Source organism: Megalopta genalis, chromosome 6 (genome assembly GCF_051020955.1).
Source record: "Megalopta genalis isolate 19385.01 chromosome 6, iyMegGena1_principal, whole genome shotgun sequence".
Taxonomy (NCBI): domain Eukaryota; kingdom Metazoa; phylum Arthropoda; class Insecta; order Hymenoptera; family Halictidae; genus Megalopta; species Megalopta genalis.
Window position 1 is genome coordinate 1,154,015 of NC_135018.1, and position 14,512 is coordinate 1,168,526.

Genomic DNA, 14,512 nt, shown 5'->3' on the forward strand with positions numbered 1-14,512 from the left:
ATGCCGCGTCGCGCCGGTCGTCTGACGCAGCGGCAGTGGTCGCGAGGGCGGGGCGTCAGCCGTACGATCTCACATTGGTCAGCGTTTTTCGTTAATAACTCGTGAACGAAGCCGCGGATCGCATTTTCGCTGAGGAAAAAGTTGCTTGAAATGACCTCGGGAACTCTTTATTTTCCGAAAGTAACATATCTAAAATATAGTATTAATATTATATTATTATTAATATTTTTTAAATATAGTGTCCCGCTTGTAAATACTGTAATTACTTAATAATTGTGAACTTAAATTTTTTAAACGGAATCGCGTATTTTTTAGTGCACTAATCCGTGTCAATGTGTTCGAATTTTTCTTACACATGGTAAAAACCGTCCGTGCCTTTTAAAATAGCCCCGGCGTTCAAACAGTGGGAAAAAGGGAACATCTAATTACGCTCTATGAAAAAATAATGTAACAGGAAGATTTCCCCGAAGGAAGATTCATTGAACGAGAAGAATGATGATAGAAAGTGTGTTCTAGCTATTATTTAGTCGTTCAAAAAATACTGTTGCAATCTTCGGTACGATCGATGATTCTGAAAACCATATATACATTCGAAATAGAACATATATGCATCGTAGAGCGTCCCTCGGACCTGACACGTACAATATCAACATTAGTATACAATTACTGTTGCAATAAAAGTACCTTGAAGTTCTCTGTCTGTAACTTGCTCTTTTAGCCAACATTAAACACAGCTTTTCGAAAGCATTCGGATGCGTTTCCGTGGGCCTACCGTATATTCGTAACATCACGTCCTGTTGTCATTGATGATGCCGTGACCATCCGTGTTATTATTATTGCTATTGCTATTGCGTGCAAATCATGAAAAAAATGTCCACAAGCTTTGAAAGCGATGTTGTACCGAGAGAAAGGTGTCAAGATAACGAATCCTATGATACATTACTGTACTTTCAAATATATATATAAAACACATACCAGAATTAAAAGCGACAATATACAGTATTACGTATAATAATAAATATACACGGGAAGTTGGGACGGTCATGGGTAATATATGTCGACACTGTTGACAATATATAAATATATAAATATATATATATGTATGTATAAATATTATATATATTCCGCACTGGATCTATCGTGATCGAATGAGCTGCTAGGAAAAACATACTCAAAAGAAAAAGAACAAATTCGGATGCTTGAACGTTACCTAGGTAAAACCGTGTAAAACTCTCATGTGTAACAAATATATATATATACTTTTCTCTCGGTGATAAAACAACTGTCAAAATATGAAAAACCTTGTCTTTACCTGAATCAACCTTGCTGTCGGGGAAGCCCGCAAAACTGATTTGAACCTGAAAAAGCGTTAAAGTAGAATCTCTTCACAATTCAATTAACAGATTGACATTATGCTGAAGGGTAACTTATTGGTTTGGTACGTTTCTTTCGTTCTTTTTTTCTTTCTTTTTTTGTTCTCTTTTTTTGGACTTTTCTTTTCGCTTATTTCTTTTTTTTTCTTTCGGATCGACTGGAGAAACATATCGAGTTTGCAAGTATCGCTTGAGGTGTACATTTGAAGGAGTATTCTGGCATCGCAGAATGAGGGGAGCAAATTACAAAGAGTGGCAGGAGTTTATATATATATAAATACATATATGTATAAATATAAATACGTGTTAAAATATATGCAGGTTGTCCCAAAATTATGGTACTTCTGGGAAGCGAGGGATTCCTGAGGTTATTTCAAGTAACTTTTTCCTTAGCGAAAATGCAATCCGCGGCTTCGTTTAAGAGTTATTAAGGAAACACACTGACCACCAATCGGAGAGCGAGCGCGGCCAGCGCTCCGCCCAATGCCACGTCGCGCTCTCTCATTGGTCAGCGTTTTTCGTTAATAACTCGTAAACGAAGCCGCGGATCGCATTTTCGTCAAGGAAAAAGTTGCTTCGAATAACCTCAGGAAGCCCTTTTTTCTCGGTAATACCACAATTTTGGGAAACCCTGTATATATACATATACATACATATACATACATGTATATATAAAAAGAAAAGAATATGTCGAAACGAAATCCACACATATGGGCGTCAAGAAACAGATGCGGATAATAATGTACAGTTTTGCTATACGTACACTACGCATTCCAAATAGTCGTAGGTGTGGCTAGTTTAAATATACAGATGCTGTTATCAATACAGGTAAGTTCTCTAGAAACGAACAAGGCATGTGGGGTTACAAGCTGTATATGCATCGATGAAGTATCGCAATACAAGGGATACATATATAGTTACAAGATGTAGTACAAGAAATGTTTGGTGAAGGATAAACCTCCGTCGGTATTTCACAACCAAACATAACAATTGCTTCGAACATTTTTATTCGTTATCTGTCGAACCAAAGCGATGGAGTCGGACGTTTTTTAATTAGGTATTATATAATAATATACCCCCCCCCCCCACCGACAGTTCCATTTCTAACAGTTTCTTTTTTAAATATAAACAAATTTGATAGCGATAAACTTATTTAGTGATATAACAATTTTTAATAGCGAAAAATTTGTACTTTTTAGAGTCCTAAATTTATAGCTAAAGTTTGGCTAAAGTTTATAGCTAAAGTTATGGTAATAATATAGCAACAGTTTCATTTCTAACAGTTCCTTTGTTAAATATGAACAAATTTGATAGCGATAATCTTATTTAGTGATACAACAATTTTTAATAGCGAAAAATTTGTACTTTTTAGAGTTCTAAATTTATAGCTAAAGTTTGGCGATTTAACCCGGGAATACCCAACAGACTACGCATAAAATAGTTTCAGTTTCATTTGTTCTACGTTGTTAAATTGCTGTTCTCCCAATAACCTATCGCTGGAACATTTTCGTTACCCAAGACAGCCAAAAATAGACCAACTTTTCCCATCTCTTTTTAATCCGAATTTCTCCTATAATCAATATATTATATTTTCTCCTATAAATCTATAAATTGTATAAAAGTATATAAAATATAAATAAATCTATAAATCTAAATATAATTATGTACAATATAATATATATTTACCTATCTATTTTCAATTTATAGTTCAGAATATGGCAGTTCTATTTCAGCATAGAATTTGTTCACCGTTGGAGCGCAGCAATCGATCAAAGATTCGTAGATAACAAATAAAAATATTAAGAACAATCGTTATGTTTAACACGACAGAACTGTCGGAACTGTTTATAACATTCGACACGTTTCAGTAACATTCCTATTTTTTCGTTTCGTATACGACAAGGCATATATGTCATCGTGCGTCCCATTAATCCGTCGTTGAATCGTCAAGACAGAATGCGTTCGTCGAGCCACGACGAGCAGAAACGTGCTCGCCGATTTTCATGGTATTTTTAGCTCGATACCTTGCATCAAACCACCTTTTTCGAGCTAAGAACATTTGGATTCGGGAGAAGCATAATCGGGAGACGTTAGGGTCCTAACGTCGTCTCGGAAGTCTACGCATCCTCTGAGTACAACATGAAAACCTATGCGTACAAAATCGATTGTCTGCGGACGATTTCCGTCCTTCGTTCCTCGGAGTCTTGAGGGAAGACGTTTAGAAGTGTTCATAGAGATCGTTTTTTTTCTTTTTTTTTTAAAGAACTCCTTAAAACATAATTCCCTGGAAAAGAGAAACACAGAACCGATTGACTGACTCTTATATTAGACTCTACATTTTTACCATCAACGAAGGAAATTTCGTCATTCCACATAACTTCAGATCACTGCGCCGTCACGAATTTTATTTATTATTCTTTTTTTTGTTTGCCTTCTCGGTTTTGGTTTACGTTATTTGCGGTCTTCTGAAAATTTCGAATCGGGTTACACGTTCTTGTAAAAAAAAAGATATCCGAACGAATGACAAAACGAAAGCGTCGATCTCGTTACGATTTTCTTGACGGATCGTTGATATTAGCGTTGATATTTTTTTTCTTTTTATCTGCGCGTCTCAATCGATTTAGATGAACGGCGTGATAGTACGCGAACGTTCTTATTAATCGTTTGTCGCGGATATTTTAGAACCGTTTGATGATCTCGCGGATTTGCGTGATTTAAAGATTTAGCACGTCGCTGCGCTTGATTTTTACGGCTCGTGAAACAATTCGGTTTAATCGATGTTGGTATTAGAACGGTGTTATTTTAGGTGCGGACGGTCGTGAAAGTAAGGCGGCACTTTTAAATGTTATATTTAATACTGAAAGTGAGAGGAAATGGTTCGATCACGTGTGTCAATAATTTCGAATAATTTGTGCAGCAGGGATGCAAAATTTGTACGCGTTCCCTTATGCAAATATCTGATTAAAAATTAAAACTAGCACGATTGAAGAGAAATATTACAAAAGATTTTCAAAGTATTCGATTCTTTTCGGTTTCGACTAAGTGAATTTATCTAAAAATTAATTGTTTAAAAAGCTGTTATACATATAATAAAAAATAGTAGTACATTTTGTATGTTTAATGTATATTTAATTTGTCATACGATCGTTTATTAGATATAATAAATCGATATAATAAGGTGTTTCAGAACAGTGACAAATAATAGATTCGACTGTTTAATAATTATTACCGACAATTTAATAATTATCAACTATTAATCATTCAATTTATAACATCGGCAATATTTTTATTAATCTTCTATTGGAACGTTTACATCGACTCGTTCACTTTGGTAATATACGAAAAATATAAATATATATAATATATATATATATATAATATAAATAATATAATATTATATATATAATATAATATATATACATATAATAATATTATATATATTTATATTATTATTATTATTTTATATATATTATATTATATATATAATATAAATATATTACGACATCTCTACGATAAGAATACTTATCTTAAAATTCGTGAAAAGAACCTTCGACTTTCCAAGTATTAAATAAAACGTTAACAAGCGCGGAATATTTTCACTTCCCGTCCAATTGCCAATGTCGCGTATCGAGTTGTGAATGTTGTACGCAGAAGTGTCGAAAGCTGCGTTTGTTAATATTGTTCAATGAACAGATAAGAATGAAAAGAAGACGATGACAATGTAACTATCCTCGAATGGAAAACTGTTAGATCGAAACGTGACCTCGTTTGATTTGACAGCCATATCTTGTCGGTTCCTTGAAATGAAAGATATACAACAATACCCGCTTAATAGACATCGGTATTCAGGATCGTCTCGCGATCATTATCGTGGAAACTAGCTGTTTCGGGGATTGCAACCCGTTCTCTTCCCTCGCATTGTTCTCTTTCTCAGCGCAACGAAGACGACTGAAAGAAGCTCCAACAAAAGGGATCGCGTTAATTGGTTCGATTTCAACTTGAAGCAATTTTTCTTTTAAAACTGTTAATTACTTGGAAGCTATAAACAATTCAGGTTGCATTACTGTCAAATATATTGGGAACGTAATTCGACATTGATAGCAATTTAATGTTAATAAAGCGTTTACAAAACAAGGCAGTTACGTTGAAGCAGACTATCTGGGCTTAGCTTCAATTTGTACAGGTATCTTTTCACTCCAAAATTGAAAAAATTGATGTTGAAACGATGCTGAAAATGCTTTCGGTTCAATTGAGAAAAGTATTTTCAATAGAATAATATACTGAGCAAAGAAGTAGGTTTATTTAGTAGAGGGAAATTCATGGCAACCCGAGATGTGGCATTTCCGGGAGAAATTATTGTACACTGCGATGCAAAACAAGGCAGTTACGTTGAAGCAGGCTATCTGGGCTTAGCTTCAATTTGTACAGATATCTTTTCATTCCAAAATTGAAAAAATTGATGTTGAAACGATGCTGAAAATGCTTTCGGTTCAACTGAGACAAGTATTTTCAATAGAATAATATACTGAGCAAAGAAGTAGGTTTATTTAGTAGAGGGAAATTCATGGCAACTCGAGATGTGGCATTTCCGGGAGAAATTATTGTACACTGCAATGCAAAACAAAGCAGTTACGTTGAAGCAGACTACCTGAGCTTAACTTCAATTTGTACAGATATCTTTTCATTCCAAAATTGAAAAAATTGATGTTGAAACGATGCTGAAAATGCTTTCGGTTCAACTGAGACAAGTATTTTCAATAGAATAATATACTGAACAAAGAAGTAGGTTTATTTAGTAAAGGGAAATTCACGGCAACCCGAGATGTGGCATTTCCGGGAGAAATTATTGTACACTGCGATGCTTTCAGTCTCGCTGGCCTCGAATCCATTGAAACTGAGATCGAGCAATCAAGTAATCCTGATTAGCTCACGAGACCGATCGAAATCGAGTCGAAAGTTCGAGTAATCCGAGGAAATGGTGAGAAAGAACGTGAAACGGGACAAGTGCGTCTATTAAGCGGGCACTACTGTAAATGGTACATGCTCCGCGGTGATGGGTGAAAGTAGGGTTTGAGGGGGGGGGGGGGTGAAAGGGTTCTACATCAACCCACAGGGTGTGCGGTAGCACGAAATAAAAGATCATGGTATTCCTACGTGGGTAAAAGAGTTTGAACATCGGTCATGCATATAAGTCACTAGAGTTAGTCTAACCAACCAATTCAAACAGAAAGCTTTAGGGGTGGGGGGTTAATAGCACTGCGCAACTGGCTTTACTTTCGCAAGCTTCTGTATCTCGTGTCTGTTCTCAGATTGATGTGAGCACGACTCGGCGGTCGTGACGAAGTCACGAGTCCGTTTCACGATTGTTCGAACGCGTACAACAATCATCGTGAATACGTCTGCGGCGCTCGTCTCTCTGCCACGCATCCGCGTCAACGTGCCAAAATAACGGCCGTGTGTCGCGCGCGTTATCGAGCTTGAATCTTTTCCCAGGCGAAAGAAAGAAAGAAGTTCCCCGCGGAATAATCGTGTCGCGGCAGTTCCGCGACAGTCGTTCTTTTTTCTCTCCGTTTTCGAGATCGAAGACACGGCCGAGATACCGTCCGTTCTCTAAGGCGCCATCACAGCAGCACGTTAAAACACAGTCGCACCTTGTCGAGCAAACGTCAATCAATCTCACGTTTCACATAAACCTTTGATTCCGATGGCATACCGTTAAATAGCGCAAAGCTTTCCTCGTTCGCGGGAACACGCGTTGTTGTCCGACGTTGTTCGTCGCCTCTAGTTAATGGATATCAAAAGTTACATGTATCTACGAGCATCCTAGGCTTTTGGTGTTCAAAATCAAAGAAAAAGATAGAAGCACAGTGTTCGGAACAAACGTAGGCCGAGCTCATTTTCTCTAACGTTAAAAACTAGCCCTCGTGACGACACAGGTACATATACATATATATATGCGTCCTCGCATCGACACGGAGGAGGCGTCGTCCTCTCTCCTCGCAGCGTAAAGTGTGAGAATCGCCGCCGCGATCAAAGGAAAAGAATCATTGCTTTGCTTTGTTTTTGCTTTGCTTCGATTTGCTTTACTTTCGTTCTTTTTTTGCTTTCTTTTTTTTTACTGCTTTAGGTCTTCGTTTGCTTTTTGCCTGCTCTTTTTTCGTTAGTGGACACGGAATGCTCACACGCTCTCACGCTCACGCCTCTCACACGCATGTCACGTACACCCGCATTCGCTTTTTTTTTTTTGTTACGATTAAAAAACCTCTAACACGTATCACGTTTCTAAATGCACACGGACAACACAGACTCTCCTCTACTCTAATTTCAAACACTTACTGAATCTTCTTATTAGATTGCCGGTGAAGGATTCGGGGGCCGCGGTGTTCTCTTCGCACCTGAGGTCGCATATCGTCGGATCGTTTTTCGGTAGCTTTATATTCGGCACGGACAACAACCGACCCTCCCGTTTCATTTGTTTCATCTTCACGATTTTCCTCAGCCTCGGCGGTTTCGGCTCGGCCTCGGGCAACGTTAGGTTCGCCGGCCTGGCGGCCGACGTCGGTTGCTTCGCCGCCGGAACGTTCTCGTTTTGGGCCCGCTGCGGCGGCCTGCTGCTGTTGTTCGTGTTCTCCGGCTCGGCGACCGGGCTCTTCGCCGCCTCCTGCACCGACTGCGTCGTCGTCGTCGTCGTTCGTTTCTTCTCGTCGTTCGACGGGCTATCACGGCCCGGTATCGAGCCCTCCGACGACACCGGGGACTCGGAGTCCACGCTCTCGACCGGCGACAACGAACTCGCGGATTCGTTCACGTTACAGTAAAAAACCGAAGATTTCTGACTGCTACTATCGGTGCCTACCTGTTAACAATGGGGTACTTGTACATACCTTCGAACGACTTCGGACTCGGATTACGTGTTAATGTAAATGGGTCGCTTTTGCGAGGCAGAAAAGCGCCGACGGTCGAACGCTCGAAGCTGTTTTGCGTTAGAGAGAGAGAGCCACGGACGCCACCGGGACCCCTAAAGGTCAAGCTAAGGCTCGCTCGACCTCCCCTCGGCCGGGACCAAGCGAAAGGACGCGTGAAGCGGGTGTCGAAAGCAACAAGCTTCTTCGTTGGTAATTATGCACCGAGTCGCCGCAATTATAGGACAATCGGGGAAGCTGGGTTCTTCGTGGGAAGATACGTTGGAGGTGCAGAGCGACGTTCTGCGAGACGACTTTTTAACGCTAGAACTACCAAGCCGGTCGAAATGACTGGTTTCTGACCTTTTTCTTTTGTGGCTCTTGATGTTATACAAATGCTTTTGGGAGAAATTTTTAGGTATACTTCTTTATTGAGAGAGAGAGAGAGAGAGAGAGAGAGAGAGAGAAGTATATTTTATAATATAGATGATAGGAAGTCTAAACGAATCCAGTTTTGGCGTTGTTATAAAATAATGTATATTAATAGCGTTTAGAGATCGGTAGTTCTGGTGTTAAGGGACACGAGTTGGCCAGTTAGTCGAGTTATTGTATTATATAATATATAATAATAATATAATAAATAATATATAATATATAATATACAATATATAATATATAATAATATATAATATAGTATATTATATAATTATAGACACGCGAAGTAACTTTTACATTATTCGGTGCTATTTAAGCAAAAATTTCACAAAACATCATGTTCGTATATTTCTATATTAGAAATAATAGAAACTAGGAACATATAAATATGATACCTCGTTAATTTTTCGTTTAGGCATCGGTAACAATGCAAAAGTTACTCTGAATCCATCATTGTGCACACCACTGTATCTGTCCTGATTTTGTAAAAACTGAAGCTTCGTATCCGAAAGCATAATATTGCCATTTTCATAGATTTTTTTCATGAAATATAACTCATCTTCCTTGATTGTACTATCATTGCAAGATCTAGATTCTCCATCTAGCTGATTTCAATTACCTTAAACCGCAGTTTTACATTTAAGCAATCGAGTTTAAAATAGAAACTTGAAAAAGTGTTCAAAATTATAGATAGCTATTTATAGTTATAAGTACATAGTTACATATGTCGTTGAGAAGAATTTGATGAATTCAGTTCTTGGTTTCAAAGATATATTCAAACTTATTTGTATTCATATGTGTTGCATTACGTCGAAATTATTTTTATAGATAAACTTTAACATCTCTTAATGCTTACTTGTTCACTTTATGGACGCATTCAACGTTATAAAATAATAATACAAACAACTTCAACATCTCTTAACGTCCATCTCATTTTTTTACTTTCATAAACATAATTTACTTGTCCACTCTGTGAACGTTTCTCGCGTTCTGAGATAATAATATAAATGGATTAATCAAAATTGCACGAACTTTCTAGCAGAAGAAATAATTAGAACGAACCAAGCTAATTGAATAAAAAGTATAGGAGATACATATGCATACTCCTCGCATATACTTTTGAAACCAAAAATGAGTGCTGGTTACATGTCATTGAAATCAGTGAGATGTATTCCATTCTGTATAATTACCGTTTCCCGTCTTTACTTAATGTTATTTCAAACCGAATATCTTTAAAAACATACGACTTATTCTGCTGTCAATGCAATAAAGACGGAACCACTTTTGTTCCACTGACCTCTTTCTTTCAATTTCTGTAACGTATGTAATCGACGCGTTGCTTGTTACACACCGCTTGCCGATGTCATCGAAATATCATCAAATATTGTTTATACAAATATTTCAAATGTTTACAAGTAATTCGACAAATCGACGAAAGAGTGAGAAATTTGGAGAAGCACGTAAATTGTATTAGTCTTGTGAAATGTAGTTCCACGAACTAGAAGTGTATAATAGTTAATTTATCGTTGTTACAATTGGCTTCCGTTCAACGTTATCGTTTACGTTTTGTGCAAGAATAGCGATCGACGAGTAGGGTTGTTCTGTCGTGTTTGAAATAACATACGAGGTAATTTCGATTGTGTTCGACAAACAAGTTAACGTTGTTCGAACAAATGTGAAACAAATGAGCAAAACAAACGAAATGGCTGTAGTTCAAAACGTTTCGAATGCAAGGGAGATCATGTTCACTTCTCCTCCGATAATATACGTGTACGCACTGTCGATTATACTGAATTACAGCCGGAAAGAATCAACGTTGACTGTGTACCACACTTTGAAATGTGTGCACTCGATCAGAAATTAATCGCATAAAGCAACATATTACTTTTATCGGATTATTAAAATGATTTCCCTCTTCCCAAATTGTCCATTTTCGTGTACAATCTGAGCGTCAATTAGAGGGAGAATTTACTGTATTAACACTGGAACGACCAAACCAGTCAGAGCGATTGACTTTTTACTTTTTTTACAGTTCTTTTACAGTTACTGAGATTATAGAAACGTCTGACTGAGGAATTGTTTACTAAACTTTTTCACTGCAGCATATATTATATTAAAAATTGTACAAAGTCTGAATAACTGAAATTTAAACACTGTTATAAAAAGTGATATGCATTAATCGCAAATAGAGCTCGGTAGTTCCAGTGTTGAGATCATTATCATTAAGATCATCATCAGCGATTTTGTAACTTTTCAATAATATTGTTACAAAATTACCTTAACTCTATGCTTTGTAATATAACGCGACGCTTATTATGCTACAGACATATGTAGAACAGCCGTTGCTTGCAATAATTGGATTAGCTGAGCGCAAATATTTACCAGCTTCTATCCTGAATTCCCCAAATTGTGTTCAAAATGCCTTAAGAAATATTTCAAAAGCGAGAACGTATGATAATTATCCTTCCGCGTCTGAAAATAATTAGAATTGCGTTGTCGCAATCGCAGATAGCGAAGCTGTCGATGCTACCGATAATTATTATTCGGAAAACTTCGTTTCCTATGTTAAGCTTCATTGTAAACAGAATTCGAACGCAACACGATTAGTAAGTCGTTCGTTCTCCGGCAAAACGTTACATTGGTCTACACACAAAATTGCGCCTGAAAGCTTTCAAAAAGCCTACGTTTTCTATCTCGCTTTTTGTTAAATTCTATTAAGCTCTATGAAGCTCGTATACAGACATATATTCATAAAAATGATTACGGTACCGTTGGTTTCCTCGCGATCAGCTAGGAGAATAAATTGTGTGGTCAAATTACAGTAACGTCTCCCTAATTCGCGCTCCGATTGCGCACAAAAATGGACGATTTGGGAAGAGGTGACACGATCGTTCGAGCCTTGCGACTTTCATAGTTATTACAATTAATTTCATACTCGTATAATATAATTATAATTAATGTAGTTACAATATATAATATAACATAAAGTTTCACATAATTTCACAGTTATTAGAATCGCGTCTCCTCTCCCCAAATTGTCCACTTTGGTGCGCAATCTGAGCGCGAATCAGGGAGAAATTACTGGTTTTTCTTTCGTCGCACGAGCGACTGTGGTTAATTTCGTCACGTTGGCTATCATTAATACTCTAACAGCTACCACACCGGCTTATTAAAGATTTCCTCTCTATAACGAACAATTTCCGAAAAAGAAAAGAAACGTATTCCCTCGGTGTCGCGCGTTCAGACTTTTCAAGCAATTCTGTAGAATACGAGAACGCGGTGAATATACGACGAACATTCCTTCGCGATCGACCCGGTTTCTATATCACGATGGACGCGCGAGACGCATATATTTCAGACGGAAGTGTGTAATTAATTCCCCTTGCATATCGTGATATCTCTGAGAGAACGTGTGTGTTCGAGTGAATATAATATAAAAAAAAACAGAAAAGCATACAAGTACCCCATTCTGAGACGTCACCAAAGCCGGCGAGAAAGTACTTTTTATTTTCAGATCGACCTTGCTGAGCTGCCTCTTCAGGCTGAATCCTTTCCAGCCGTGGTTTTTCGCGCACTCCTCTTCGCTCGCCGGCTGGCCGGCCGGCTTGCTAATTTCGTTCGCTGGCTCCTCCGCGGTACGTTTCTCGTTATTGCAGCCGGCTTGCTGTTCACCGCGTGCTGGACACTGTTGTTGCGATTGCTGTGCATTCTCGGCTACCATTGCTAATAAGGCTTCAGACGGCACTGTAGAGTCTCGGTGAGTCTGACGAATTCAACATGTTGGATTTTGCAGAATGAATCAAGGCACACGAGAAACAGCAATTAGATTTAATACTAAGCTCTAGAAGCAGTTAATCAGTTTGCCGCATGTTTAGATGCGTGAACACAGTATACAGCATTATTGCATGTGTTGTAATGTCGTTAGGAACGCTTGCTTCTCTTCTTAACTGTAGAATCTATATCGTTTATACATTATATATATATATACACATACATATAATAATCCTGCGTGTACTCCTGTGATTTGTTTTGCAACAACGAGCATAACGAATAGTACAATCCTTGGAGTCCTTATCGTTCTAATTGTTATATAGTAATGCTAAACTGTTAACTGGAGAACGTATGGTGTTAATAAGACAGTTGTTTAGTTACAAGCGGAGAAAAGTGTGATCGTCGAATCAAGGCGGTGATGTGGTCGGCCCTCAAACGGATAGATATCGCAAACGTATGGTCACTTGTCACTTCCCAAATAGGCGTTACGTTCGAGAATGATCGCGATGAATAAATAGTGCGGACAAGGGAAGGCGTTCGCACATTTGAAATCAACAATGCGGTTGTTCGCATCGGTGACGTACCTAAGATGCTCATAGAAACAATATGTCGACGCATTCGTTGTTTCCTCTCACCGTGGGACGAGAACTTTTTTGCAAAACGTAAATTACACATTTGAGAATTCGTCGTTTCTACAGAAAGTTCGTTTTGCGAATAGAAACCACTGCCTCTCGTTCGGTCTCTTTTCATTTTACTCGGTTTCATCGACGACACGTTGAATAAAATTATTGTGAACCTTAAAATTACGCGGGTTCTTAAAACGACACGAAATTACGATCATGTCCCAAAAATGTCTCGCAATCCGGAAATGGGAGGTTCCTGGGAGAGCTTTAAGACGATTGTGCCGAATTCTCTTTTATAGATTGGCCTAGAATTTTTTGTACCCATCGTTTAGGGAATGAAGAGACGAATTCTGCAAGCATATATATAGTTTTTTTAGGATGTAAAAACTGCAGATTTGCCTATAAAAATTCGGTACAATTATTTTAAAGCTCTCCTTAAACCATGTTATTTTATCTGAAAAACTTTCCACCCTGTGATGCATCCTATATATAAAAGTTAGTAACTTAATTATCACTTTAAATAATTGTAATTTAATTTAATTTTATTATCAACGACCTTGCATCGATTATTCAACTTTACCTTCGTCTGTACTGCTATATCCACTTTTAATCGTATTTTTGTTGTGCGTCGTATTTCCAAAAATCGAATAAAATATTTTCTGGAATTCTCGAATCTCAATCGATTACGTTGAAAATAATAAGAACGGGAATTTTGACGCTTCCTAAATAAACTATACTACACTTTATCCGATAGCTTCAGTTTCTCGCACACGCATTTACCGTTTCTGTCACCGTAGACTAGGCAGCTGTCCTTACGCAATCACAATAAGAAACGATAATTATCCGTGCGTTAATGTACTTATAAAAAATACATAACGTACTTAAAAAAAAAACATCAACGTTAAACGAATACGTTTTATCAACGATTTAACTATAAATGATGAAGAGCATGCGTGTTCGAACATTAACGAAATTTCAATTCCAATCTGTGTGGATCAATTGGTTCTCGCAACATTACAACAAAATTCTGACAACGTTCGTAAGCAGAAAACATATTCGTGAATAAAACGCGTTTTTACATAGCAAACAAGTAAAGATAAAAAAATGGAATCCTCTGCGGAAGGATTTTTTTCAAAGAACGTTTCTATTATAATACTTTGGTAAGGCAGCACCGCGTTCGTTCGTTAAAACCGTCGAAGCCATAATTCAGCGCGTATATCGTTTCAGGATTAAATCGGGCTACATACTTGGACATCGCAAAATATATGCCTAGCGTGTTCGAAATGGAACAATATACTGTCGCAATTTGCATAGTTGCAAGCAAATGTATCGGGACATTCTAATATTCTCGTTAAACGGAGTAACTAGCCTAATTACTTTGGTGATTACGTTTAGAAATATTTGAAAT

The 14,512-nt window shown here is 37.7% G+C and overlaps 1 protein-coding gene across 7 annotated transcripts in view; it reads right to left on the reverse strand.

Moving 5' to 3' along the window:
- Positions 1–14,512, reverse strand: part of Tomosyn (syntaxin-binding protein tomosyn) — a 113,513-nt gene that overhangs the window by 25,773 nt on the left and 73,228 nt on the right. For 2 of the 7 annotated variants that reach the window (XM_076522854.1, XM_076522853.1), the window contains exons 13-14: positions 12,174–12,473; positions 7,708–8,229 (exon numbers count right to left, since the gene is read on the reverse strand). The exons of 1 other annotated variant lie outside the window; for it this stretch is intronic. In XM_076522854.1, coding sequence (XP_076378969.1) covers positions 7,708–8,229; positions 12,174–12,473 — 822 coding nt within the window. Of the gene's footprint in view, positions 1–1,312; positions 1,359–7,707; positions 8,230–12,173; positions 12,474–14,512 lie in introns of all 7 variants that reach the window. 4 more of the 7 variants (XM_033467422.2, XM_033467407.2, XM_033467348.2 and 1 more) reach the window with 3 other exon arrangements.